The sequence below is a fragment of the Mauremys mutica genome, chromosome 6 (assembly GCF_020497125.1).
Source record: "Mauremys mutica isolate MM-2020 ecotype Southern chromosome 6, ASM2049712v1, whole genome shotgun sequence".
NCBI lineage: Eukaryota > Metazoa > Chordata > Testudines > Geoemydidae > Mauremys > Mauremys mutica.
The window spans coordinates 27,860,624-27,886,968 of record NC_059077.1 but is presented as its reverse complement, the minus strand read 5'-3'; the positions used below and the strand labels follow the sequence as shown (position 1 = coordinate 27,886,968).

The 26,345-nt window shown below is 46.7% G+C and overlaps 1 protein-coding gene across 2 annotated transcripts in view; it reads left to right on the top strand.

The window, feature by feature from the left end:
• Positions 1-416: 416 nt before the first annotated feature.
• Positions 417-26,345, top strand: part of OXCT1 (3-oxoacid CoA-transferase 1) — a 146,775-nt gene continuing 120,846 nt past the window's right edge. Inside the window, exons 1-3 of one of the 2 annotated variants that reach the window (XM_045021473.1) lie at positions 417-525; positions 15,218-15,326; positions 24,287-24,377. In XM_045021473.1, coding sequence (XP_044877408.1) covers positions 502-525; positions 15,218-15,326; positions 24,287-24,377 — 224 coding nt within the window. In that variant the 5' untranslated portion in view covers positions 417-501. Of the gene's footprint in view, positions 526-13,283; positions 13,446-15,217; positions 15,327-24,286; positions 24,378-26,345 lie in introns of those variants that run through there. The other variant, XM_045021472.1, reaches the window with a different exon arrangement.

Genomic DNA, 26,345 nt, shown 5'->3' with positions numbered 1-26,345 from the left:
AAGGAGGGTCAGCCAGGAGAGCTTGAAGTTCTGAAGCCCTCCTTGAGGAAGTCACTGCCCCAGAAATGCTGTCTTCATAGATAATAAAGGTAGAGAGGTTGTAGCAATGGGTTCAGATGTGGAGATGTCAGAATACTGATGAAGTGATTGATGCTGACCTAACAGGTTGGAGAGTTTGTGATAGTGCTGAGTACACCAGTAGTGCCGATGACTCTAAATGCTCTAATGGTATGGAGGGAGCCCGTGATGCTGATCATGTTGATAGAGCTGAAAACACTAGAGTGCCCTTAAATGAAGCCAGTTGCAGTGAAGGAGAGTCTGAAAGGGGAAGGCAGACAATATACCTTGCCAACAAGAGCACCTGGGGAGTAAAGGACACCATAACAGGTAAGTTCATTGGTGCCAGTGGAGCCGAGAGAGACTGGATCAGCTGGAAAGGAGAAGAGGGACCCACTAAGGGTGAAGATACTGGTCTCAAAAGCGCAAAGGGAGCCAGAGTTGATGGTGCTGCCTCAGACAGAGCTGGTGAGTGTTTAGATTTGTGATGTCTCAAACTGGTATCTGAAGATTACTAGAAGATTTTTTAGGAGATGTCCAAGACTTCACAGACTTGCTAGCACTGGAAAGCTTGGAGTGCTTCAAAGAGGCCAATGATGAGGGCAATGAGTGACATTGCTTACTAGCTGTGTGCCTCAAATGAGGGGCAGCTGGAGGACTGTCATGAATAGTTAGTAAAGGGTTAAAGCATAGTACTGGTGGGCACCTGACCGGAGGACCAATCAGGGAAGAGATTTTGAAACTCCTAGGAGGGAACTTTTTCTCTCTGTTTGGGGGGGTCTTGGTCTTTGGCCGTTTGGAGTTCAAGAGACCAGACGAGTTAATCAAGTCCCTACAAGTTCCACCTTTCTGAACTAATTTCTTCTAGTCAAGATAGTGAGTATTAGAAAGATACTTTGTGTCCTTATCTAATAATCCTATGTTTGCAATTCTGTGTGTTTGTTATTGATTATTCTTAATTCTGCTTGTACTGGTTGTACTGAGAAAGAGAGAGGATTCTCTCCAGAACTTAGCAAGGTTATACCCTATGAGTGCCCAGCTTGGATTCATAGAGATTCTGTGTTTTCTTTTGTTCTCTTAATAAATTCTTTTCTTTTCTTTGGACTTGGTTAATTCCTTCCCGTGGGGAAATTCAGGGGAAGGGGAGGGGGAAGTGGGCTGCTTCCCTGTGTGTAGAGATTCAAGGCGTTTGAATCCAGGCATACCTGTCTCCGGAGCAGGCTGGAGAGAGGGAAGAGGGGGGAGGTTCCTCCTCTGTGAATTGATCTGTGTTCCCAAGGGGGGAAACAGGGGTGTCCCGGCCCACGGAATTGACCGGGTGGTGGTAGCCGAAGGGGAGACCTACCCTAGGATTTTGGGGTGGGGGGAAGACATGCGGGTCCTCACTTTGAAACCACCCAGTTTCAAGTGAGGGTAGACTCTGACATGGTGGCAGTGGTGTTTCGGACCCAGAGAGAGAGGCAAGGCTTTTCTACCAGTGGCACTCTGAGGCAGTTTCAGGGTTAGAAGTATTTTCAGTTTTTTGCAGGGCTTTCTGTTACAAAGCCCTCCTGTGGAGCGGTACTTGCGTCCGTTGTGATACGAGGTACCACTCAGGATTCCTGAGGTGGGGGGAAGGGCTCGCCAAAGTTCATTCCCATCCAACAGGAAAAACAGGTTTGGGGGGGGAGAGAGAAACCCTCCAGCCAGGTTTTTTTTTCTCCCTGTGTCTTTTGAAAGGATCAGGAGACAGGAGAACACAGATCCCTGAGGAAATAGACCAGATTTTTCTCAGGGGTATTGTTAGCAGCAGCCTTTCAGCTGGGCTGCTGAGTACAGCAACTCAGAGCAGAGGGAGACAGAGACATTTCTTTTCTTTCTTTCCCTCTTTCTCAGTACAAAACAGTAACATTACACAAACCACAATTTGCTATAGAAAGGATTGTTTCTCTTTCTTTACTCAAGTTATCATAGCCAGGGTTAGGGACTGTCAAATACCACAGACAGTTCACTGACTGCATAGGGGTGTGGCCAGCACCAGAAGGCACACAATCATGAGTACTGGTGAAACAATTAGCAAACTTGACCTGGCCAGGCTGCAGGCTGAAGAAAAACAAAAAGAACATCAAAGACAGATGGAACTAATTATTGCAGAAAGGGCCAGGGAAGAAGCTAACCACAAGAGGGAGCTGGAGAAACAAGAGGCTGAGCACAAGAGACAAATGGAAATCCTGAGGGAGACCCACCAGCAGGCTCTGGAATTAGCAAAGACTAAGCAGCAGGAGCCAACCAATCCAACCCCTCTTCAACCTACTGATCAACTTTCTCGGAGAAAATTTCCCGCCTACAGGGCAGGTGAAGATGTTGAGGCCTTCTTAGAAAACTTTGAAAGGGTCTGCCTTGGGTACAAGATCCCTGAAGACCAATACATGGTAGAGCTGAGGTCACAGCTCTGCGGAGACTTGTTACAGGTGGCAACTGAAATGCCTAGGGACAACATGAACGACTATAAACTGTTTTTAACCAAAGCCAAATACAGGATGGGCATAACCCCTGATCACGCCCGTCAGCATTTCAGAGACCAGAAATGGACACCAGAGGAGTCATTTCCAAAACACGCCTCCTACATTGACAAGCATTATTCTTCCTGGTTATCAGGAGCCAATGTTACAACCATGGACGAGCTAAGCCTCCTGATAATGATGGAGCAGTTCTTGGATGGTGTTCCTGAGGACATTACACGCTACATACGAGATGGAAAACCAAAAAATATCACTGAGGCAGGGGAGATTGGAGCCCAATGGATGGCAGTTACACTGAACAAGAAAACTGCTGCCAAGGGGAGCGAATCCCACAAGGTACACACCGACACTAAACCCTACCGTCGAGGACCAATCAAACCCACACCTACAACCCAAGGACAGTCACACTCTACCTCACCAGTCTCCAGTAGACCAACACAAACCGCTGACCCATCAAGTGGGCGATGTTTTCAATGCAATGAATTGGGGCATATCAGAGCCAAATGCCCAAAGAACCTGAACCGGGTCCAACTCCTTGCACCTGCACACCAAGGAAACCCGGAAGTAGATATCTCTCAAATACCCGTATGCTTTAGGGAAACTTTGAGAGTGGACGGAAAGGAAGTTATCGCATGGAGAGACACTGCAGCACATGTGTCAGCTATCCACCGAACCTTTGTGGACCCCAAATTCATCAACCCGAAAACCAAAGTGACAGTTCGCCCCTTCATGTCAAAACCTGTAACATTACCTACAGTGCGTTTACCTGTCCAGTACAAGGGCTGGTCAGGGACGTGGACTTTTGCTGTCTATGACAATTATTCTGTCCCCATGATTCTGGGCAACCACTTGGCCCATCACGTTGAGCCGCCAGAAACAGAGGGAGTGGTTACACGAAGCCAAGCCAGACGAGCTGCTGCACCCATCCCTGTTCCTGAGCCATCCACCGGGACCCCGTCTGTGTTACCAGAGACCCAGACAGAGGTGGTGGAACCGGATCCCAGGCCAACACCGACAGCAGCCATAGTTCATCCAGTCCCAGAACCGGAACTGGAAGGGCACCCAGCGCCAGCACCGGCGCCAGCTATTACAACTCCACCGCCAGAGGGCGACAACGGGCCTGAACTGGAAAAACCAGCAGACAACCCTACCCAAGAGGCTCAGCCGGAGACTGAAATGACGCCTTGTGCACCAGCGGAGAGCGGTTCACAGTCAACGGAAACAACCTCATCACCTACATCGCTCCCAGAGGAACTGGTGTCTCCCGCCTCAAGGGAACAGTTCCAAGCAGAGCAGGAAGCCGATGACAGCCTCAAGAAAGCATGGGCGGCGGCACGCAGCAACCCACCACCTCTCAGCTCTACTACCCGATCCCGGTTCGTTGTGGAGAAAGGACTTTTATACAAGGAATGTCTTTCTGGTGGACACCAGGAGGGCTGGCATCCTCAAAAACGGTTGCTAGTTCCGACGAAGTACCGGGAAAAGCTCTTAAGCTTAGCCCATGATCATCCCAGTGGCCATGCTGGGGTGAACCGAAGCAAAGACAGGTTGGGAAGGTCCTTCGAGTGGGAGGGGATGGGCAAGGACATTGCCAAGTATGTGCGGTCTTGTGAGGTATGCCAAAAGGTAGGAAAACCTCAAGACCAGGTCAAGGCCCCTCTCCAGCCACTTCCCATAATTGAGGTCCCATTTCAGCGAGTAGCTGTGGATATTATGGGTCCTTTCCCAAAAAAGACCCCCAGAGGAAAACAGTACATACTGACTTTTGTGGACTTTGCTACCAGATGGCCGGAAGCAGTAGCTCTAGGCAACACCAGGGCTAACACTGTGTGCCAGGCCTTAACTGACATTTTTACCAGGGTGGGTTGGCCCTCTGAAATTCTTACAGATTCGGGAACAAATTTCCTATCAGGGACCATGAAAGACCTGTGGGAAACTCATGGGGTGCATCACTTGGTTGCCACCCCGTACCATCACCAAACTAATGGCCTAGTGGAAAGGTTCAATGGAACTTTGGGGGCCATGATCCGCAAATTCGTCAATGAACACTCCAATAATTGGGATCTAGTGTTACAGCAGTTGCTGTTTGCCTACAGGGCTGTTCCACATCCCAGTTTAGGATTCTCACCATTCGAGCTGGTGTATGGCCATGAGGTTAAGGGGCCATTACAGCTGGTAAAGCAGCAATGGGAGGGGTTTACACCTCCTCCAGGGACTAACATTCTGGACTTTGTAAGCAACCTTCAAAACACCCTCCGAGACTCTTGGGCCCTTGCTCGAGAGAACTTAAGAGATGCTCAAGCGGAGCAAAAGGTCTGGTATGATCGACATGCCAAGGAGCGGTCCTTCAAGGTAGGAGACCAGGTCATGGTCTTGAAGGCGCAACAGGCCCATAAGATGGAAGCGTCCTGGGAAGGACCATACATGGTCCAGGAGCGCCTGGGAGCTGTTAACTACCTCATAACATTCCCTGATTCCTCTTTAAAGCCTAAAGTGTTTCATGTTAACTCTCTAAAGCCCTTTTATCCCAGAGAATTACAGGTCTGTCACTTTACAGTTCAGGAAGGAGATGACACCGAGTGGCCTGAAGGTGTCTACTACGAAGGTAAAAGAAATGGTGGTGTGGAAGAGGTGACCCTCTCCACAACCCTGCAACGTCTGCAGCGGCAACAGCTCAAGGAGCTGTGCACTCACTTCACGCCCTTGTTCTCAGCCATCCCAGGACGGACTGAGCAAACCTACCACTCCATTGACACAGGTAATGCTCACCCGATTAGAACACCACTCTACCGGGTGTCACCTCATGCCAAAGTTGCTATTAAACAGGAGATTGACAACATGTTGGAGATGGGTATCATCCGCCCTTCTACCAGTGCATGGGCATCTCCAGTGGTTCTGGTTCCCAAACCAGATGGGGAAATACGCTTTTGTGTGGACTACCGTAAGCTCAATGCTGTAACTCGTCCAGACAACTATCCAATGCCACGCACTGATGAGCTATTGGAAAAGTTGGGACGTGCCCAGTTCATCTCTACCATTGATTTAACCAAGGGATACTGGCAGGTACCACTAGATGAACCCGCCAGGGAAAAATCTGCCTTCATCACCCATGCAGGGGTGTATGAGTTTACTGTGCTTCCATTCGGACTGCGGAATGCACCTGCCACCTTCCAAAGGCTGGTGGATGGTCTACTTGCAGGATTGGAAGACTGTGCAGTTGCATACCTCGATGATGTGGCCATTTTTTCTGATTCATGGCCCGAACACCTAGAACATTTGAAAATGGTTTTAGAGCGCATCAGGCAGGCAGGACTAACTGTTAAGGCCAAAAAGTGTCAAATAGGCCAAAACAGAGTGACTTACCTAGGACACCAGGTGGGTCAAGGAACCATCAACCCCCTACAGGCCAAGGTGGAGGCTATCCAACAGTGGCCTGTCCCAAGGTCAAAGAAACAGGTCCAATCCTTCTTAGGTTTGGCCGGATATTACAGGCGATTTGTACCACACTACAGCCAAATCGCTGCCCCACTAACTGATCTGACCAGGAAAACCCAGCCAAATGCAGTTAAGTGGACTGATGAGTGTCAGAAAGCCTTTACCCAGCTTAAGGCGATGCTCATGTCGGACCCTGTATTAAGGGCCCCAGACTTTGACAAACCCTTCCTAGTTACCACCGATGCATCTGAACGTGGGGTAGGAGCGGTACTAATGCAGGAAGGACCGGATCACAACTTCCATCCTGTCGTGTTTCTCAGCAAGAAACTGTCTGAGAGGGAAAGCCACTGGTCCATCAGTGAAAAAGAATGTTACGCCATTGTGTATGCCTTGGAAAAGCTACGCCCATACGTTTGGGGCCGGCAGTTCCAGCTACAAACTGACCATGCTGCGCTAAAGTGGCTTCACACCAACAAGGGAAACAACAAGAAACTTCTCCGCTGGAGCTTAGCTCTCCAAGACTTTGACTTTGACATTCAACACATTTCAGGAGCTTCCAACAAAGTTGCTGATGCACTCTCTCGTGAAAGTTTCCCAGAATCAAGTGGCTAAAAACTGTTCTTAATATGTTTTCATGCTTAGTAGTCAATGTAATAGTGCATGTGTTTTATTACTCTGGTTGTTTTACAGTTCTAGGAGGAAATCGCCGCCAGTGGATCCCACTGTGACGATTTGGGGGGCGTGTCATGAATAGTTAGTAAAGGGTTAAAGCATAGTACTGGTGGGCACCTGACCGGAGGACCAATCAGGGAAGAGATTTTGAAACTCCTAGGAGGGAACTTTTTCTCTCTGTTTGGGGGGGTCTTGGTCTTTGGCCGTTTGGAGTTCAAGAGACCAGACGAGTTAATCAAGTCCCTACAAGTTCCACCTTTCTGAACTAATTTCTTCTAGTCAAGATAGTGAGTATTAGAAAGATACTTTGTGTCCTTATCTAATAATCCTATGTTTGCAATTCTGTGTGTTTGTTATTGATTATTCTTAATTCTGCTTGTACTGGTTGTACTGAGAAAGAGAGAGGATTCTCTCCAGAACTTAGCAAGGTTATACCCTATGAGTGCCCAGCTTGGATTCATAGAGATTCTGCGTTTTCTTTTGTTCTCTTAATAAATTCTTTTCTTTTCTTTGGACTTGGTTAATTCCTTCCCGTGGGGAAATTCAGGGGAAGGGGAGGGGGAAGTGGGCTGCTTCCCTGTGTGTAGAGATTCAAGGCGTTTGAATCCAGGCATACCTGTCTCCGGAGCAGGCTGGAGAGAGGGAAGAGGGGGGAGGTTCCTCCTCTGTGAATTGATCTGTGTTCCCAAGGGGGGAAACAGGGGTGTCCCGGCCCACGGAATTGACCGGGTGGTGGCAGCCGAAGGGGAGACCTACCCTAGGATTTTGGGGTGGGGGGAAGACATGCGGGTCCTCACTTTGAAACCGCCCAGTTTCAAGTGAGGGTAGACTCTGACAAGGACACTCCTCATCAGTTCTGAATCTGCTGATTCATGGTCAGGGCTCAGTTCTGATGCAGGATGCATCACTTCTTTCATGAAGTGAACTTTGAGGTGGACATCCCTGTGTTTTTTAGTCCTGGTGGGGAAAAAGGTACAAATAGAGCATTATCTTTCACATGGCCCCCTCAGCAAGACAAACCAAGCAGCTCTTATGCCTATCCATGACAGGGATAGTAGCCTTGCCTGTGGCACACTGCTTAAAGCCTGGGGATTTTTTCACAATATCCTCCAGGTAACTACTAAAACCATAAGTAACTACACTGCACTAAATATGATAATTGTGTATACTAATGAGTTTTGAAATACTGGCTAACCGAAGCAAATGTTATCAGGAGCACGAACTCTCACTATGCACTGTGAGAAAAATGAGGAGGCGGCTGCAGACCACTCCTTTTACATACCCTTGCCACGGAGCATGAGGAGAGCAGGGGTGCATGCACAATGTAGTGCTGCTGCTGGCAAAAGTCTCCAACTTGAGTGCATTGGGCCTAGATACACCTGCAGTGGAATATGTATGTGCACAATCACTGGAAGAACAACTAGCAGGATCCAGTTTCCATTGAAGGCAGAGGGAAGACGTGATTTTGGATCAGGCCCTTAGTGTCCGGGTCTCTTCTTAATGGAATGTTTTTCTAAACTTCAATGCACAATTTGTACTGAAATTGTACTGAATTTGGATTGCCACTATGCAATCAATGTACAATTCTAGTCAGAGACTTTGTCAGCATTTCCAGACATTTTGATCTCTTTAGAGGTGGAGACATGGAAAGCACCTGGAAATTCCTGTGGAACTACTGATATCTCCTGGGCTGTCACATTATCAATACTGAAGTTTGCAGTGTAGAATGAGATCAAAATCAAGAGTAGTTTAGCTGTAGAAGTGGGGAAGAAAAATGACTACTTTAAATATTTGGTTTATGCAAAATTTAAATTTTGCTATTTCTACTGCCAAAGAATGATAAATTATGTTGTTTGACTCTTTCCTATCCTATAGACAACCAGATTTTTAGAACTATGCACAAAAATACATCTGGCGTGTGTTTGTGAAATTACCATAAGTATGTGCATATCTGCAATGTTGTACATGCAAATGGCCAGTTCCTATTTAGCTGGATGTTTAAAAATGTGGTCCTAATATTCTTTGCACTACTTGTAGCCGCCTGAATTTATTTTTGCCTGTTGTCTGAAAAATACCAGCATGGTGTATGATTAAAATGTTGATGCTGGTTAACACTGTGATATCAAGCTTCTCCGCTGTTTTTTATAATTCAGTTTTTCTTATGAGCCTCTCTTTATACCTGACAGTAAACAATTAAGTTCTGCCCACCTACTTTTTAATGCAGAAATATATGTTTATTAGGTGAAATTCACCCCTGTACAGAAGACCACTACAAAGCCCGTGACACAAGTTAAATCTCACTGAAGTCCCGTTGAGGATGAAGTCTTAATAGGCCGCACAGTAGCTGCAGTAGGGAGGAATTTAACCTATGATGTATATGGTGCTTTGCAGAATAGGTGACAGTGAATTCTGTGCCTTCCACTTACAGTGTAGTTTTACATGATTTCTCAAGTGGTATTTGAAACAGGAAAACAATAGCTAAATCTGACTAGCTTCACTGGCTTCACAACAGAAAGCATTCTTTAATACAGCCTTTAGTAAAGAGCTTTTCATGCTGCAGTGGGTGTGCTGGCTTGCTGTTTGATTAATAGTGAATAGTGCTTTCAAGAATGAGTTTTAGCTTGTCTTGACAAACTGCATACGGTATGTTCATAGCAAGCAAATGCACCCATCTCTGTCCATGTGTCTCACAATCAGGACTTGAGTAACAATCACCACAGAGATTTGACCCTGTACAAATTCATCACCTCTCTAATCGGGTGAGTGTGCAGGGGTAAAGAGTGTATTAATGTGCAACTAGTAGAGATTGGGCTAAGCCCAGTTTTTCAGTCAATTTGGGCAAGTAACATTTTGCATTAATTTCAACTAAACTTTTTAGAAGTAGGCAAAACATTACATCTTTTTATACAGTATTACCTAGCTCTGATATAGCACTTTTCATCTGCAGCAGGGGAGGACAAATTATGGCCGGCAGGCTGGATCTGGCCCATCAGGGCTTTCAATCCAGCCTGCGGGATTGCCAGCACTGTGGTGCAGAGGGGCTAAGGCGCAGGCTCCATGGCCCCGCGCCGCTCCCGGAAGTGGCCGGCACCATGTCCCTGTGGCCCCTGGGGAAGGGAGAGGCAGAGGGTTCTGTGCGCTGCCCTCGCCTGCAAGCACCTCCCTCCACAGTGCCCATTGGCTGGGAACGGGGAACCACACCAATGGGAGCTTCAGGGGTGGTACCCACAGGCGAGGGCAGCATGCGGCAGAGCCGCCTGCTCCATCCCAGCCCACCCCACCCCCAGGAGCCACTGCCAGACATGCTGCCACTTCCAGGCGCGGTGCGGGGGCAGGGCAGGCAGGGAGCCTGCCTTAGCCCCACTGTGCACCATTGCCGCCCTGGAGCCAAACTCCTCCTGCACCCCAGCCCCCTACTATGCCCTGACCTCCCTCCTGCACCCCAAACCCTTGCCCTGAGCCCCTTCCTGCACACCACACCCCCTCCCATACCCTGCCCCCCAACCCCCTGCCCCAGCCCTACATGGCCCTGCATGCAATCTCCCCACCCAAACGTGGCCCTCAAGCCAAAAAGTTTGCCCACCCCTGTTTTTAGAGGCCCTGGGCCTGATTTTCACAGATGCTGAGCACCCACAACTCCTATTAACCATAGTTTTAATTGTGGGTGCTCAGACCTTCTGAAATCAGACACGATGAAATGTATGTGTAGACTTTAAGTGTCACTTCTGTAACAGCCAGTACAAACAGATGGAGAAAGACGTCCCTACACAGTTTTATTTATGTTACAATAATACCTACAGGTCCTGACTGAGCTGATGACCAATTGTGCTAGGTACTATATAGATAACCATGGTGGTTGATAATAATTTGCACTACCGTTGTGATAGGCACTGCACATATACACATAATAAAAGACGGTTCCTGCCCTGAGGAGCTTATGATTTAAATAGATAAGATGGACAAAATGTGGGATAAAGGAATGATGAGCATGTTATAAAGGATAGGTAAGTTGCCTAATTTTTCATCCTGAGCTTCAGCTACTAAATAATACTGCGTATTTGCCATGTTGTCATTTATGTAGTAAACTTCTTAACCTTAAAAGATGAGACACTGGGCTTGGAGCTAACTTTTCAAAGGAGAGCACAATACCCTTTGTACTCCCAAGACTCTCCTATAAGTATGAACATTTGACAAATATACTCCTATGTGCCTTCTTTTCCACTTACAGTCATCCGGTTTGCACACACATGACTTCATGGGTACAGACTGTCTTTTTGTTCTGTGTATGTACAGCACCTCACACAGTGGGGTCTTGATCCACAACGGGGGCCACAAGGTGCTCCAGTAATACAAATAATAAATAACATTCACTTTATACTCCTTTAAAAATTGACTCAGTAGGTCAAAATTATTCTATTCTACATCTACATATAGTTCAATAAAGTGTGCTGAGAAGTCTTTGGTTGACAATGGTTGGGAACTGGAACAAAGGGGGTGACACTGCTCAGAACAGTGGTGTAATGACAAATCTGAAAGGGGATTTGCTGCTTTCATGAGCACTAACCTCCCTCATGTTATTTGTAGAAAACATATATAATGGTGGAGCGATGCTTTGTATTTTTCTTCTTCTTTCAGTAACAGAAATGCCAGCAGTAAAAGCATTGTATCATGTGATCACTGAAACAAGCTATCATCTGTGCTAGTGATGTTCTACCCACCTGAAGTATCTAAAAGCCTGGTAGTGACCATGTGGTACATGAGTAGAGGCTAAGCTGAGAGTACTGAAATGTAACCATTTTAAATCCTAACATTTTATATTACAATATTTTAGATTTTTTTAAAATTATATTTGTATGCAAGCAGGTATACATAATAGAAATATTATATGCACAAATAGCAGTCCAGAAGAAAAGGGAAAAAAGTATAAGTTTAAACATCGCAAATGTGACACCTTGTTCAAAGTTTCAGATGAGAAATGTACAAGAACAGTTGTCTCTCTTGAGGGATAATTCAAAGCTGCATCCATCCCCTCTCTAGAATGTGGGCAGCAATTGTAACAGAAAGAAACATTACAATAGTAGTTATTTTAACATTCACTGTAGAAAACATGGCTTTTGTTTCATGTTTGCCATTTTTTGGTTTGCTTTCAGTGTTTCATTTTGTGACTCTCTTCCTGAAGATGTTCTCTCTCCCCATTTGTTTTTCTTTTTTTTTAAAGAGCTAAAATATTCATAAACACTATCTACCCAACATCAAGATAAGCATTTGATATCTGTGCTGGGTGCAGCATGGGTAAGGTTGGTTGGTTGTCAGATTGTCATGGATGGTCATGGAACCTGAGAATATTGGATGCTAAAACTGAACCTGTACAGAATTCATCCATTGCAGAGGCAATAGCAGGGATGAGGAACTGCACAATGTGTGGTCTGAACATATTCAGAAGTGAGGCTGAAGCAGAAACAGCTCACATAATCAGGTAATTCACTTCCAGTGGCATCCCCTGTCATCCTACTTCAGATGTCAAAGTAGCTCCCAGGCCACCACAGATTATTTTTAGAGAATTTGTAGTTATCAACAGTACTTTAGGAAAAGAAGGGCATTGTCTTTTTTTCCAATATGTCAGCAACTTGTACATTGCTAGAATTCATCAGCTTACTCCGAAATATTACCCCTAGGTCCCTTAGGGCCAGGTCTAGCTGCCATTTATGCATGAGTAATTCCAGGGAATTTAGTGGGACTTCGTGCAGGAATAAAGTTACTAGAGAACTGTTTGCAGAATTGGGGCCTTTTTCCATAGAGCTTTTCTATCTTTTGGAATTCTGTCAGATCACCCAGTCGCCCTCCCCTTGCCAATGCTGAGTGTCTGGGACACAACAGCCGGCTCTGGAGGGCCAGGAAAGGAAACTGGCCACCGACTAGCCCTAGTTCTGATGGTCAGATAATCCCTTGTGTGCTGGGGCTAAAGGCTGCCCCTCAGTAAAGTAAGATTTCATAGCGAGCAGGATCAGGGGAGCTGCTGGGGGGGGGAGGGGGAAACTCAGTGCCCCATGCCCAGTTCTATGCCCTTGGCTTCAGCTGTCATCAGGTAATTACATCGCCCATGTGGCGGCTCTAACTCCGCGCTGCTTCCACCGCTGACCCGTGTGGTCTCCCCGCCCTGCTCCCGACTTCAGTGCCGGGCTGCGGGCGTGTTCCTGCAGCGCGTCTCGGAGCCCGGGAAGGGAGGCTGGGTGCCCCGCGCCCTGCTAGGGTGACCAGCTGTCCCGATTTTATAGGGACAGTCCCGATTTTTGGGTCTTTTTCTTATATAGGCTCCTATTACCCTTCCCCTCCCATCCTGAATTTTCACCTTTGCTGTCTGGTCACCCTACGCCCTGCCCAGGCTGGTGGGTGCTGGGCTGAGCCCCTCCCACACCGCCCCCGATCACCCCCCACCCAGTGCTCCCGCCTGCCCCGCAAGGGCTACCAGCAAGACGTCAAGGGCAGCAGCGCCGAGCCCCTGCCCCACCCGCTGCCATGTGATTGCAACGCCCGCTGCAGCCGCCTCGCGTTCCCGCCCCGCTCCCGCCCCGCACCGCCTGGGCACCCGCTGCCGCTGCCGCCCCTGCGCTACTCTGCTCGGCCGAGGGCAGCTCCCCGCCTCTCCCGCCCCGCGCGCCGCGAAGCCCGAAGATGGCGGCTTATAAACTCCTCCGCAGGCTGAGCCCCGGCATCTCCGCTCCCGCCGCTCGGGGGGCCCGCGGGGGGCGCGCCCCGGCGCTGCTGGCAGCCCAGGCCAAGGTAAGGGGGGGGGGCGCAGAGAGCCCCGGCCGTGCTGGCGTCCCACTGACCGAGCCCGGCAGCGACCTTGCGACCTGCCTCAAGCGATGGCCCGTTTCCCCGCTTTCCGCCTCGCTGCCCGCGGGCCCCGGCCGCCTCCCGCCCCGGCTACACTGTAGCCGCTGTCAGATTCGGCTACACAATGGCACGTTTGTTTCGCCTCCGCCCGGCGTGAAAAGGGGGATCTGGAGAGTCCTTCAGCCCATCCGGACGGCGGCGTGTGGGGGTGACCTTGGGGAGGGAAATACCTGACTTTAGGATCCTGCCCTCTTTACTTTTCATCGCCAGAATTCAGGCCTTCCCGTTTCTGCATCAGATCCGTTCGGGCGTTAATTGGGTGCCTGTTTTGGTATGTAATGTGCACAGTGCAAAACAAGGATTTATAAGAGCTGCTTGGGAAGATGCAGAGTCCTCCCTCCAGCTGGGTTTCTGTATTGGATCAGAAAAGAACGGAAAACTCATGGAGTCATCAGGGCGTTATGATTTGCTGATAATGAGCTAGTTGTTCAGGACTTGTGCCCTTGTCTATGGATAAGACAAGATGTGACTTTTAATACAGCTGTGAACAAATTCTTGGATATTTCCTCAGCCCCAGAATGGCCTCTTCTGCTGCCAGAGGCTTCTTACTAAGCAATATGGATGAAAACACTAGTCTCTTTATATAGCTAGCTAAAACGTTCACCATGCCCTTTAGCAGCTTTTAAATTACTCATAAATGGTGTGCCGCACACAACAGGATGTTAAGGCTGAGATCTGGTCTTGGGGTCCGTTAGAAAAGTAAAAAGGCAAGAAAGTTTTCTGGGGCTAGAATTCTGGATCTAGGGCCGATCTCTTGCAAGCTTGGAACTTGGATTTTGATCTTTGCATATAGTGACCTTGCAGGATGGGGCCTGTAATTCATACTTTGAAATCTTTTTTCAACATTTGGGAATATTGATGAATTTGTAAGATTTATTCATCTATTTAAAATATGCTATTCATTGTATTGCTTTAACATTTTCACAGGTGGGGGTGGTTGACCTGTAATCTTACCCTACATGGTTCTGAACAGTGCAAACAACATATGATGATTCTGTGTAACAAATCACAAACAACACTTAACAACTGAAAACATAATTTCACCTTGACAAGACTTCCTAAGCTAAGGGTTTATATTTACATATCTCCTTTTATATGTGTGTGTGTGTACACATGCTTATACCAAACAATATGGGTGAAATGAGAAGCATATTCCTGCTGTACTATCTAGAGCTGCAACCCCATAATTAATTTTAGTGCCAGACACTTTAAAATCAGTACATTGGGTTAAGTGAGTTGCATTTACAATCTGTTATTGGAAGAAATGAACAAATACTGATATTTAACTATGGACATACTTATAAAATACACTGACATCTGTAGACAAGATTATTTTATTTTTGTTTAAAGAGACACCTAAGTGGAATCAATATTGCATATAAACATAGTAGCATAATATAGATGTCATGAACACCAGGCGAAGCAGAGCAGTCAGAGTTGATCTTTTGGAGTTCCAGGAAGGGCACTGGTTCACAAAAAGGTGTTGGAGCTCAATCCCCCTTCCCTCCAAACACTGAAAGACTTTGCATCTACTAAGTTTGGAGTTTGACTAGCACAGTTTCCCTCCTACACAGTTCATGCAATAGTCCCCATGATAAAGCTGTAATACAGACTGTTTTGTTCATGCATGCTGATTTCCTGTAATGTTGTTCCAGATTTGTGGCTGCTATTTCTCTACCAGCAGTCATCGCAACACCAAATTCTATACTGATGCTGTGGAAGCAGTAAAAGATGTACCTGATGGGGCAACTATACTTGTTGGTGGTAAGTATTAATTAATGAGAAAACCTCTCATCTTCTGAGTAGAACACTCCTAACCATTTTTTTAAATTAGTCAATTAAAAAATTCAAGTTGAAACACCTTTTAAATATCATGTACTCAAGAAAATATTTCTTTTTTAATATAGCATTTCCTGTTCTCCTATTGACGATTATGAGGGTCTTTTCAGTAAGGAAAAAAATGACTTAGTCTCAGCAGTAAAACGGGGTATCGGGGGAACAGAAAACTCCCCCTCCCCAACTAACCATCAGTAACAGAAAACTTAGATGTTACTTAGAGTGGAATGTTTTCAGGTTGCTAATATCCTTTTAAATGGTGAGACAAAAATTTGCAGTTTGGTAAAATTTAATATGGATTTTGGTGAAAAGTGGAAGATGGGAAAAATTGGGGGCTGGGGAATGCAGAGCTCTTGCCATCTGTTTGGCATACATCTTCAGTCACCACTGCAAGTGTCTATCTATCAATGAACTGGCTAATGGCACCAATTTAATACCCTATTTCATCTCTGCCCACCCTCCCAATAGAGCTTAACATGTTGATTTATCTCTCTGACAGAAAGATGAGAAATGCTAACAGTGGGTGGGGAATGGGTGCTGATTGCCCCTGACATGGGGGAGAAGGAGAATGGGCGAGCTTGGTATGGGGGAGGGAGATGAAAGGCAAACAGAGCCTCTGGCATGAGGTGGAAGGTGGGAATGGGGGCATACACACATGGCATGGGGGAGTGGGGAGGAACACAAAACTCGTAGCAAAGGGGAATAGGGAACCCTGTTATGGAAGGAGGAGACAGAGGGGGAATGATGGTGTACACAGATCCCTGATACAGCACAACCTGGGAATGGGGGCACACAGAATCGCTGACAGATGGAGAGATTGGGGGACCCTGTTTGGGGGAAATGGGAGTGCATGCAAAGTCTCTGTCATTGAGGGGGAGGGGAGAGACTGAAGGAAGTCTCTGAGATAGAGGGGCATGGGAGGGTGGAACACAGGGAGCTTGTGCATGGAATGGAGGAATGCAAGGAGCCCCTGATTTGTGGTCTAAAGAAGCACCATAGAGTGTGGCCTCCTAGTTGTATTGTGCTTAATGAATATGGGTAACTTGAGAGTCGAGTGCCAAAGGCCATGTCTACATTAAAAGTTTTGGTTGATGCAAGTTACGTTGGCATAAAGCTGCTTTGCAATTAGTACATCACTTGTGTGTGTGTGTGTGTGTGCACACTTGGCTCCTTGCATCAGCACTGCACGTATTCACAGGGAGTGCTTGTGTCAATGCATAATGTGGTGCACCGAGGGTAGGTATCCCAGGGTGCAGCCCGTCACCCTCCAGCACACTGTCTGTCTTGAAGTTTTGGCAATGCCTGGTAGGGCAGAAATGAGTTGCGACTGGGATGACTGGCAGCATAGGGTCAACTTCCCAGCGTGCAACTCGCCATCCCACAATGGCATCTATGTCCCTTAATTTTCAAGCCTTCTTTAAAATCCCATGAACCCTCATGGTCCTCCTTGCTTTCTGCCATCTCAATGCAGAACTATGCAGTCTCCATGCTTCTCTCAGTTGTCATAACCATTACAAGTAAAGGATGCACAATTCTCCAGTATTTGCTGAACTGCAAGAAGAACCAAATGGGTAGAGGGGAAGATGACAATTCCTTGAAGGATAGATTGCTGTGGGACATAGTGAGCACCAATTGAAGGCTGTTGATGGCATTCACAGCACAGCTACAGATGGTGGAGTACCACTCCTGGGCCCAAGCAATGAGCACTGACTGGTCGGATCACATCGGAATGCTGGCTTGGGATGACCAGCAGTGGCTGCAGAACTTTCGGATGAGCAAGGCCACATTCCTGGATCTGTGGACTGAGCTCACTATAGCGCAAGGGACACCAAAATGACAGCTGCACTGAGAAGCGAGTGTTGAGCACACTGTGGAAACTTGCAATGCTAGATTGCTATTGGTCAGAGGGAAATAATTTTGGAGTTGGAAAATCCAGTGGGGGTGGGGGCTGTTTTATACAAGCATGCAGAGCTGTTAATTGTCTCCTGCTGTGCAGGGCTCTGACTCTCAACAACAGGCAGTACATAGTCAATGGGTTTGCAGCAACAGGGTTCCCAAACTGCGGTAGAGCAATAGACAGCACACATCTCCCTATTTGGCACCAGGCCACCTTGCCACCGAGAACATCCACAGAAAGGGCTACTTTTCTACGGTTATCCAAGAATTGGTGGATCACCAGGTTGCTTCACCAACATTAATGTTGACTGGTCAGGGAAGGTGCATGATGTTTGCATGGACACAGGACTGTTCAAAAAGCTGCAAACAGGGACTTATTTTCCCGATAGATGATTACAATTGGTGATGTTGAAATGCCAATAGTGACCCTGGGAAATCCAGCCTATCCTGGCTCCCCACGCTTATGAAGCTGTATGCTGCCCACCTCCACTGTACCAAGGAAGGATTCAATTACAGGCTCAGAATGATAGTTGAATGTACTTTTGGTAGATGCAAGGGATGCTGGTGTTTACTCACAAGAATGTATTTCAGTGGCAGGGTGAGGGAGAGGGAGGGGGGGAATATCCCAATAGTTAAAGCTGCCTGTTGTGTCCTGCATAATATCTGTGAAGCAAAGGGGGGAAAAGTCGCTGCCGGGGTGGAGGTGGAATGACTGTCTGCTGAGTTTGAACAGCCAGACACAAGCTATTGGAAGAGCTCAGGACCGATCTATTTGGTTCAGGGAGGATTTGAAAGAGCACTCTAACAGTTGAGTAACAGTAATGCATTGTGATGGACTGTGCTCTACCTGGCCCTGCAGTTTCGGGGCCTGTTAAGAATTGTGGGTGCTTTGCACACATCTATGAATATAACACTGCTAATGCACCTGTTCATTCTGTGGTGCTTCCTGTATATTTGATTATTACACTGTCACTGGTCCTATGAATTGGTCACACCGCACAGTAGCAAGTATGTAGGTGCTTTCAGAATAAAGATGAATTATTTCTCAAATAATAAAATTTTATTCAGTAACAAAGTCAGTGCAAAGAACAATCTCTGCAATTTAAAATCAAATACATTTAAAACTTAATAAATTAATTCAACAGAACTTAAAAAGGGAAAGAACATTCATTTTACCTACACATGCAGCAACCGTGGCATTCACAGGTCAGTGTATGTGATGCTGTAGTTGTCCGTAATGTTCCCTGGGTGGAGTGGTAAAGAGTGAGATGCAGCCCCTGATGCCATGTGAAGTGTTGAGGAGGTGGTATAGGGAAGTGCTATAATGGAGTTGTCAGTGGACTGCAAAGGGAGGCAAGCCTGTGATACTGAACCTGTAGGCTCACAGGAGTCTGCAGGATCTGTATATGCCACCAGTGTCTGCTCTTTCCTTCTCCAGGCTGTCTGCACTGTTCACCCTCCAGGTCCTTTGCTCATGGTCTGACACAGCACTGGCTTGCAGGATCTCATTGAACATATTGTCCTGAATTGTCTTTTCTCTCCTCATCTGGCTCAGGCATAGTGTGTGTGTGTGTGGGGGGAGGACCCCCACAATGCCACAAAGGCAGAAGCTGCAGATTAAAACACACTGAGCTGCCTTTGTCAATATAGTCACAATGAGCACTTCCTTCCCTTGCTCCCCTAAAGTTTTAAGCAGGACGTGCTTATTTGCATTTCTGCTTCAGAGTGATTGTGCACAGTGCCACTCGCAGCACCAGCCATGACCCTCCAAGGTGAGAGAAATGAGGAGGGAATTTCTTGGTTGCATGGAACTATGATTAGAGCAATGGCAATGAATACTGGCACCATTTCCACAGGTGGTGGTGATTTTTAGCTTGTATCTCACTCCTCAGGGTAATAAAGGCACAGCAAACACAGCTGCTGCTGGTGTCCTAAAGCTGCCCAGGCCTGTATGCTGCTAGCCTGTGTACTGCAAAGGTGCCTGCCACTGTTTATTGCTGACTGGTGTGGCCTGTGTTCACAAACAAATTGTTCTCCATGCCCCCTCACCCCAAACTGTACAGGGGGGGTGAAAAGCAGATAAACAATTCTACCTCTTTATTGTACTGCTACCTCTTCTAGTACGAGTAAATTAATGCCACAGGATGCTTTGTCAATGCTAATCTTAGGTCCTGGCTTGCAACTGGGGAGTCCAGCTAATCCACGGCCCCCTTCCTCCTCCTCCTCCTCCTCGCTGTTCATGCCAGGGGCCTGTGGCTTGGGCTCCTTGGAAGTATCCACAGTGGTGTGCAGGGTGGTGGTGAGGTGTCTGCCAAGTATGGCATGCAGCTCTTTGCAAAAGAGGCAGGTCTGCAGCTCAGCACGGGATTGACTGTTGGTCTTCTGATATGCCTGACACAGTTCTTTGGCTTTCACACAGCACTGCTGCTGATCACAGTTGCCAACTTTCAAAATAAGCACCCCAGCTTTCACAATAAGCCCCAAATCAAGCTAATCTCATTTCAAAACAAGCCCATCCCTAAGAACCCCAACACTCTATATGACTAGATATCTCTCACCACCCCGCCCCCAGCATGCAGTCTGGTACTGTGGTGGGCCTGCTGTGCACCCTTGACGCTCTTTCTCTCTTCCCCCCCTTACCTCTGCTTGCCGCTTGCCCCTGCTTGCCGGGAGCCTATTTTTAAAAAAAAAAAAAGCTACTAGCCAACAAGCAAATCACAAAGTTAAGCCAAAAATAAGCCCAATTTCTGTGTTTTGCCCCCCCGCCCCAGGTTTGGCATGTCTGCTGCTGATCCGTGTTGTACCTCGTGTCCCACATCCTCTGTGTGGTCTGCCTGTAATGTCCATGTTTCTACGGCTGGTCAATAGCTGTGCTTGCAGATCCTCTTCCCACAGGCCCAGGAGAGCCAGAATTTCCTGTCTTCTCCAAGCAGGAGCCCATCTGGAGTGGGTAGACAGCATGGTCAACTGGGCAGTTGAACTCAGCAATGGAGAGCTGCTAGGTGTGCTCACTGAGCAAGGCAGGAAAAGACATTTCAAAAATTTGTGTGGCTTTAAAAGGGAGGGAGGCCTTCCAGTCTCTGTGACCCCCTGGGCAGTGGAGTTAAAATTGTGACCAGAGCAGTCAGTGTCAGGCATTGTGGGACAGCTGCTGGAGGACTGTTAGCGTCGACAAAAGTAACCAGTGTTTTTGCTCATGCTGCATCAACTTCAGTACGTCAACTATGGCTCAGTGCTGCTTGGGGAGCTGGTATTACTGTGTGGCTTTAATGGGGCATTTACATCAGTGGGAGACGCATTTAAAAGTAGACGTATGCACAACTAGATTTACGTAAGGCATCTTGTGTCAGCCGAACTTTGTAATGTAGACCAGGCTTGAGTTACTAACGTGCTTAGGAAAAATTTTTACCAAACCACATGCACACATCCTCAAAAGCTTTGACGTTCCCTAATGGAAAAATGCTGCATAGGTTAAAATGTTATTTATTATGACTGATCTAGGTTATATTTGTGCTACAAAAACAACAAGGAGTTCGGCGGCACCTTAAAGACTAACATTTATTTGGGCATAAGCTTTCGTGTCGCCATACATCTGAAGAAGTGAGGGTTTTTACCCAAGAAACCTTATGCCCAAATAAATCTGTTAGTCCTTAAGGTGCCACCGGACTCCTCATTGTTTTTTGTGGATACAGACTAACACGGCTACCCACTGATATTTGTGCTACAGTTTCCTTTTACTGGCCAATTGGCAACACTTTATTATCTACATTATAAAAGTGTCCTGTATCTGTCCTAGTCAGAAGTTAAAATATGTAATTTTTGCTGTGAAATATCAATATATTTTGTAAGCAGATGGATTTTTTTAAAGATATCATATAATCACATTTAAAAAATGTATCGTATGCGGTCTCTTGATAGTTACCACAAATTCACAACATTAAGGCTGAAGGGAAATACATGCTTAATGCAGAGGTTTTTTTTATTTACATGAGAAAGTATTACAGTACAGACCCGTTTTACGCGTGAATCTGCTTAACGCGCGGTAGCACCATGCCTCCCAGTGCTACCTATTTAACACACGGTAGAGGAACATGCTATGTAGTGCTACAGATTTGCTCATTAACTCACTGACATAGAAATCGACAGGAAGTGTGGAGCGGAAATGTGTTGTACGTCTTTACTGCCGACGGGGGAGAAGGGGCAGCAATGTTAAAGCACTGTTGCGGCAAAGGACCCTGCAGTGCTTTAAGGTCACCGGGGTGGGGCAAAGGGAGCAGCTGCCCCGGGGCTGGCGATCTAAAAGGGCCCAGGGCTCCAGACGCAGCTATCGCAGCAGTGGCGTCCGGAGCTCCGGGCCCTTTAAATTGCCACAGGAACCCTGGGCACCATGGACCGGGCAACCTGGAAGGGCTGGCTGGCGCATGTTGACCCCTAGCCCCGCCCCTTCTGTCCGAGGCCCCACCCCTTCTAGGGGCCAGAGCTGTTACCTAGGTTCCCCTAAAAACCAACCCAGGGTCACACTTGTATTAGTTTTATAACAATGCCACTGTTAGGTCAGATAGAAAAGAGATGGAGCTTATTCATACCCGCACACATTCACTGCATTCATACCCACATGCACCCACACACTTACACAGGCAGAGACAGCATGGAGGCCGAGAAGCCGAAGCATGGTAGATCTGGTGTGTCTGTCTGTGGTCACGAATCCAGGCTGCTGAGAGGGTCAAGAAGCAGGGGCTTGTGGGCATGCCTTCTTCCTCTTATTTTTGGAACTGGGCGGCTCCTGTCACGTACACTGAGTTTCCTTTCTGTGTCCCTCACCGAGAAGCATTCCCAGACCAGTTCCTTTCATGCATACCAGGTTCTTCTTTTCTTTTCAGCACTTCATGACTGCCTTCTCAGGGCAGATTATATCAGACACATCTGGCTCCTGTCTCCTTGCAGTTCCTCTCCGCCCAGTCTCACATACACTCCCTTGTTCACACTCCCTCGTTCACACTCTCTCTGAGGGATGGGACGTTACAAAGCTTGGAAGTTCATACAAGTGGCAACCTGAAAAGGCCACAGAGCTTGCAAAGGTTACAAAACTTAAAAGCCTATGCTAACAATAACTGAAGTTACAAAGTCTGCAAAAAGGTTGCAGAACTTAATGATACAAGTTACAGATCTTACAATTGCATTTGAGCAGAGGCTTTACATAACAAGAGCCAGCCCCACCCCATACTGGTACGAATCCCTGAGTTACTTCCACCCCTGTGTGTTTTTATTAGATTACACATTTGAATTTATATTCTTGCAAAGCGCCGTTAACAGGGCTGCAGTATTTGGGATGCTGTGAATACGTATGTAATCCTAGATAATAATACGTGTGTATATTGTGATAGACCCAGGCCAGTTGGGAACAGCAGAGTAGTAGAAGAGAGATACACTGGCCACTGGATAAGCAGTTTTCCGTTCCCTGAGTGACCAGAGCAGGGGCTGTTCCAGACTAATGAGAACACCTGACTCCAATTAACCTGCTAAGAGTCAGGTGAGGCTGTTAAGCACCTGACTCTAATTAAGGCCCCTCTGATGTTATAAAAGGGCTCACTCCAGTCAGGCCAAAGGAAGCCAGGGAGCTAGAGGAGAGGAAGTGTGTGTGAGGAACTGGGAGCAAGAGGCGTGCAAGAAGCTGAGAGTGAGTAGGCATAGTGCTGGAGGACTGAGAAGTACAAGCATTATCAGACATCAGGAGAAAGGTCCGGTGGTGAGGACAAAGAAGATGTTGGGAGGAGGCCATGGGGAAGTGGCCCAGGGAATTGTAGCTGTCACGCAACTGTACCAGGAGACACTCTAGACAGCTGCAGTCCACAGGGCCCTGGGCTGGAACCCGGAGTAGCGGGTGGGCCCGGGTTCCCCCCCAAACCTCCCAACTCCTGATCATACACAGGAAGAATTGACCTGGACTGTGGCCCCTACCAGAGGGGAAGGTCTCTGGGCTGTTTCCCATCCCACAGGGTAAATCTGTGAGGCGAGCAAATCCGCCAGTAAGCACAGGATCCACCAAGGTATAGGAGGAACTTTGTCACAATATATAACTATCTTAAGATATTTCACCATGGCCCTCTTAACCCATGGTCCATTAACTCGTGGTCGTGATGGCTTGACTCCCAACATCTGTGCATAAATGGGTCTGTACTGTAGTTTTTGTTCCAAACAAAGATGATGATTCTTGTCTTGCAAAGTTTACAATTAAAAAAAAAAACCACATGGGTCCAATACAAATATACAAGTGTCCAAACACTATGATGGGCAGTTGCCATTTAGCAAATACAGAAGAGCACGTGCTCTTCTTAGTTGGAATGTTTTATGGAGTAGCTGGGTTTTTACAAGTTGCTGGTGGGGGGTTTTAAGGCAAAAGAGGGGCTGCCTCAGGCCTATGGGGCTGCATAAAAGGTAGACACACAGATGAGAATACAGAAAGAGAGAATTCTTATCGCAGTTACTCTAGTTCTGCAGATTGGTAGCAGAGATCTGAATTCGAGTCTTCAGGACTGAAGCTGGACTGGATTGAAGTAGGGAACGTATAGCAGAGGAAACGAAGGCAGAGATATAGGTGGAGGCAAACTATAGGTTGTGTGAAACTGAAGAGGAGAAGCTTAAATTTAATATTGCAGAAGCGGGGAAGCCACATTAGAGATCCAGTATGGAGATAAATATAGCCAACATAATGGGAAGGGAAGATGACTTTTGGATGGACTGAAAGGAAAGGAGATTTTACCCTCCCAAACCAACAGTCATAGTAATGGCAATTGCGTGATTAAAGTCCTATTCCCTATTCTGAGAAATATTTTCTCCAAGTGTTGAGCTGCTTATTCATCTATAACCAGATTATTCTCTTCTGTGCAGAATGTATGTGGTTTTTATCATCTGCTACGCAGATTTATTTCTTATGCTGAATTGTTCCCTCTAGAATGCTTGTTACATTCTTTCTTTGTATTTGTTTTACATAGGTTTTGGATTGTGTGGAATTCCAGAGAACCTCATAGGAGGCTTACTGAAGACTGGAGTAAAAGGGCTAACTGCAGTCAGTAACAATGCAGGGTAGGTGTTCAGACACCCTTGGAATATTATATATAAAGAATTAATAAACGTGCTTACATAAATTATATTTTAACAGAGCTGTAATAAGTCTTGCATTGGAAATGAGGTTATATTTTCCCTAGGAAGAGCCATCCTTGTGACTTAACATTCTATGGCCAAAATCATCCCAAGGATGATGCGAGGTGAATGTGCTTTGAGCTGCCAAGATCTTGTTTTGATTTGGACAAATTCCCATGGCTGCTCATTAAGCTATTTTTGGAACAGTTATTTGGGCATGACTATAGAAATACAGTAGACTTCCAAGCTTTGTCATAGAGAGCTGTTGTCACTGCTGAGGCACATGGTGAGTTATTTATTCTGTTGAATGCCACCACAAAACCTGGTTATACATATTTCAGCTAATCTGTTTTAAAAGCCATGATTTCAACTCTACTTCCTTTTTTAAGTCATAGGGAATTTTTGAACACTCCGTTTGTGAGTTTTGGGGTATGTCTACACTGCAATAAAAACCTGCAGTGCCAAGTCTCAGAGGCCAGGTCAGCTGACTTGGTCTTGGGCCGTGGGTCTGAAAATTGTAGTGTTCACTTTTGGGCTGGGGCTGAAGCCTGGGCAATGAGACCCTCCCCCTCATAGTGTATCAGAGCTGGGTTCCAGCCCAAGCCCAAATGTTAACACTGCAGTTTTATAGTCCCACAACCTGAGACCCGCAAGCCCAAGCTAGCTGACCCAGGCCAGCTGCAATTATGCCGTGGGTCTCTTATGGTAATGTAGACACCCTTGTGTGTCTTCTAAAAAAACATGCTTAACAGTTAAGAAATTCATGTAAGAGGGAGGAGAGAATGACTCCTGAGTATGGATATTGTCCCTCAGCCTTCGCACAATTTATCTTGTGTATTTTTAGAACTCTTTGATGATTTCCAGAGCACTTAACAATCTTTGTATATAGGTGTAATTTCACCCACTGAAGTGCATCTACTTCTGGGGTGGAACGTAATAGCTATGTAACAGTGCATGGCAATACTGTTAGGATAGAGAGTGAAATTGCAGGGAGGATGCCAATGTGCAGAGTATATTTAATTATATTTGAATTAGCCCAGCCCATTGGGGCTAACACCCCATCTCCTTTGCAATGTCTCAAGGGATGGTTAGTAACCAAAAGTGGTAACCTTTGTTTAATAACTCATCTGATAAAATGGCACAGTCAGCAACTTAGGCAGGTCTACACGAGGGCAGCTAAGTTACACAATGTAGCTGAAGTTAACATACTTAGATCTACTCACTGCGGTGTGTCAACTGCTGCTGCGCCCCCATCGACTCTGCCTGCGTTTCTCGCAGCGCTGGAGTACAGGAGTCGATGGGAGAGGGCTCGGGGGTCGATATCGACCCCTGCTGGGTTGATCGCTGCCCACCGATCCAGTAGGTAGTATAGACATACCCATAGTAACTCCAAAGAACAATGTTTTGTCATTGACTTAGAGGGAAGAATGTGAAATCATGAATACATCTTCTTGTAGCATTTGTGCTTTTTCATGGGAGTTTTCCCACGACTTGCTGACTTGACCTAAACTTTCTTTTCTTGTGAAATCTGTGATCACAGTCCAAGGCGCTGTGTTTACAGGTCATTATTGTAGTGTAGGCTTGTTTCTTAGATTCTCTGTTTCACCATTTTCCCTCCCCCTGACCCCTTTTTTGGCACAGTGTCGCTTGTAATGTCAAGCAAACAAAGTAATGCCAGCATGCTGTCATTTCTGCAGACTTGTACTTACTTTGTTTCTTCTATACTCTGAATTCACGTCAAGGCAATGAAAAATATCACATTGTTTCAGTAGAACTGGATTAATATTGGTGCTTCCTATGGACCATTTCCTCAGAAAGGAAGTTTTTGGGACCCTATCCACATCTTCCAGGGGAAGGGTGGTGATGAATCAGGGACCTTGCATCTTGTTGGTTAGGGGTAGTGAGGGAACA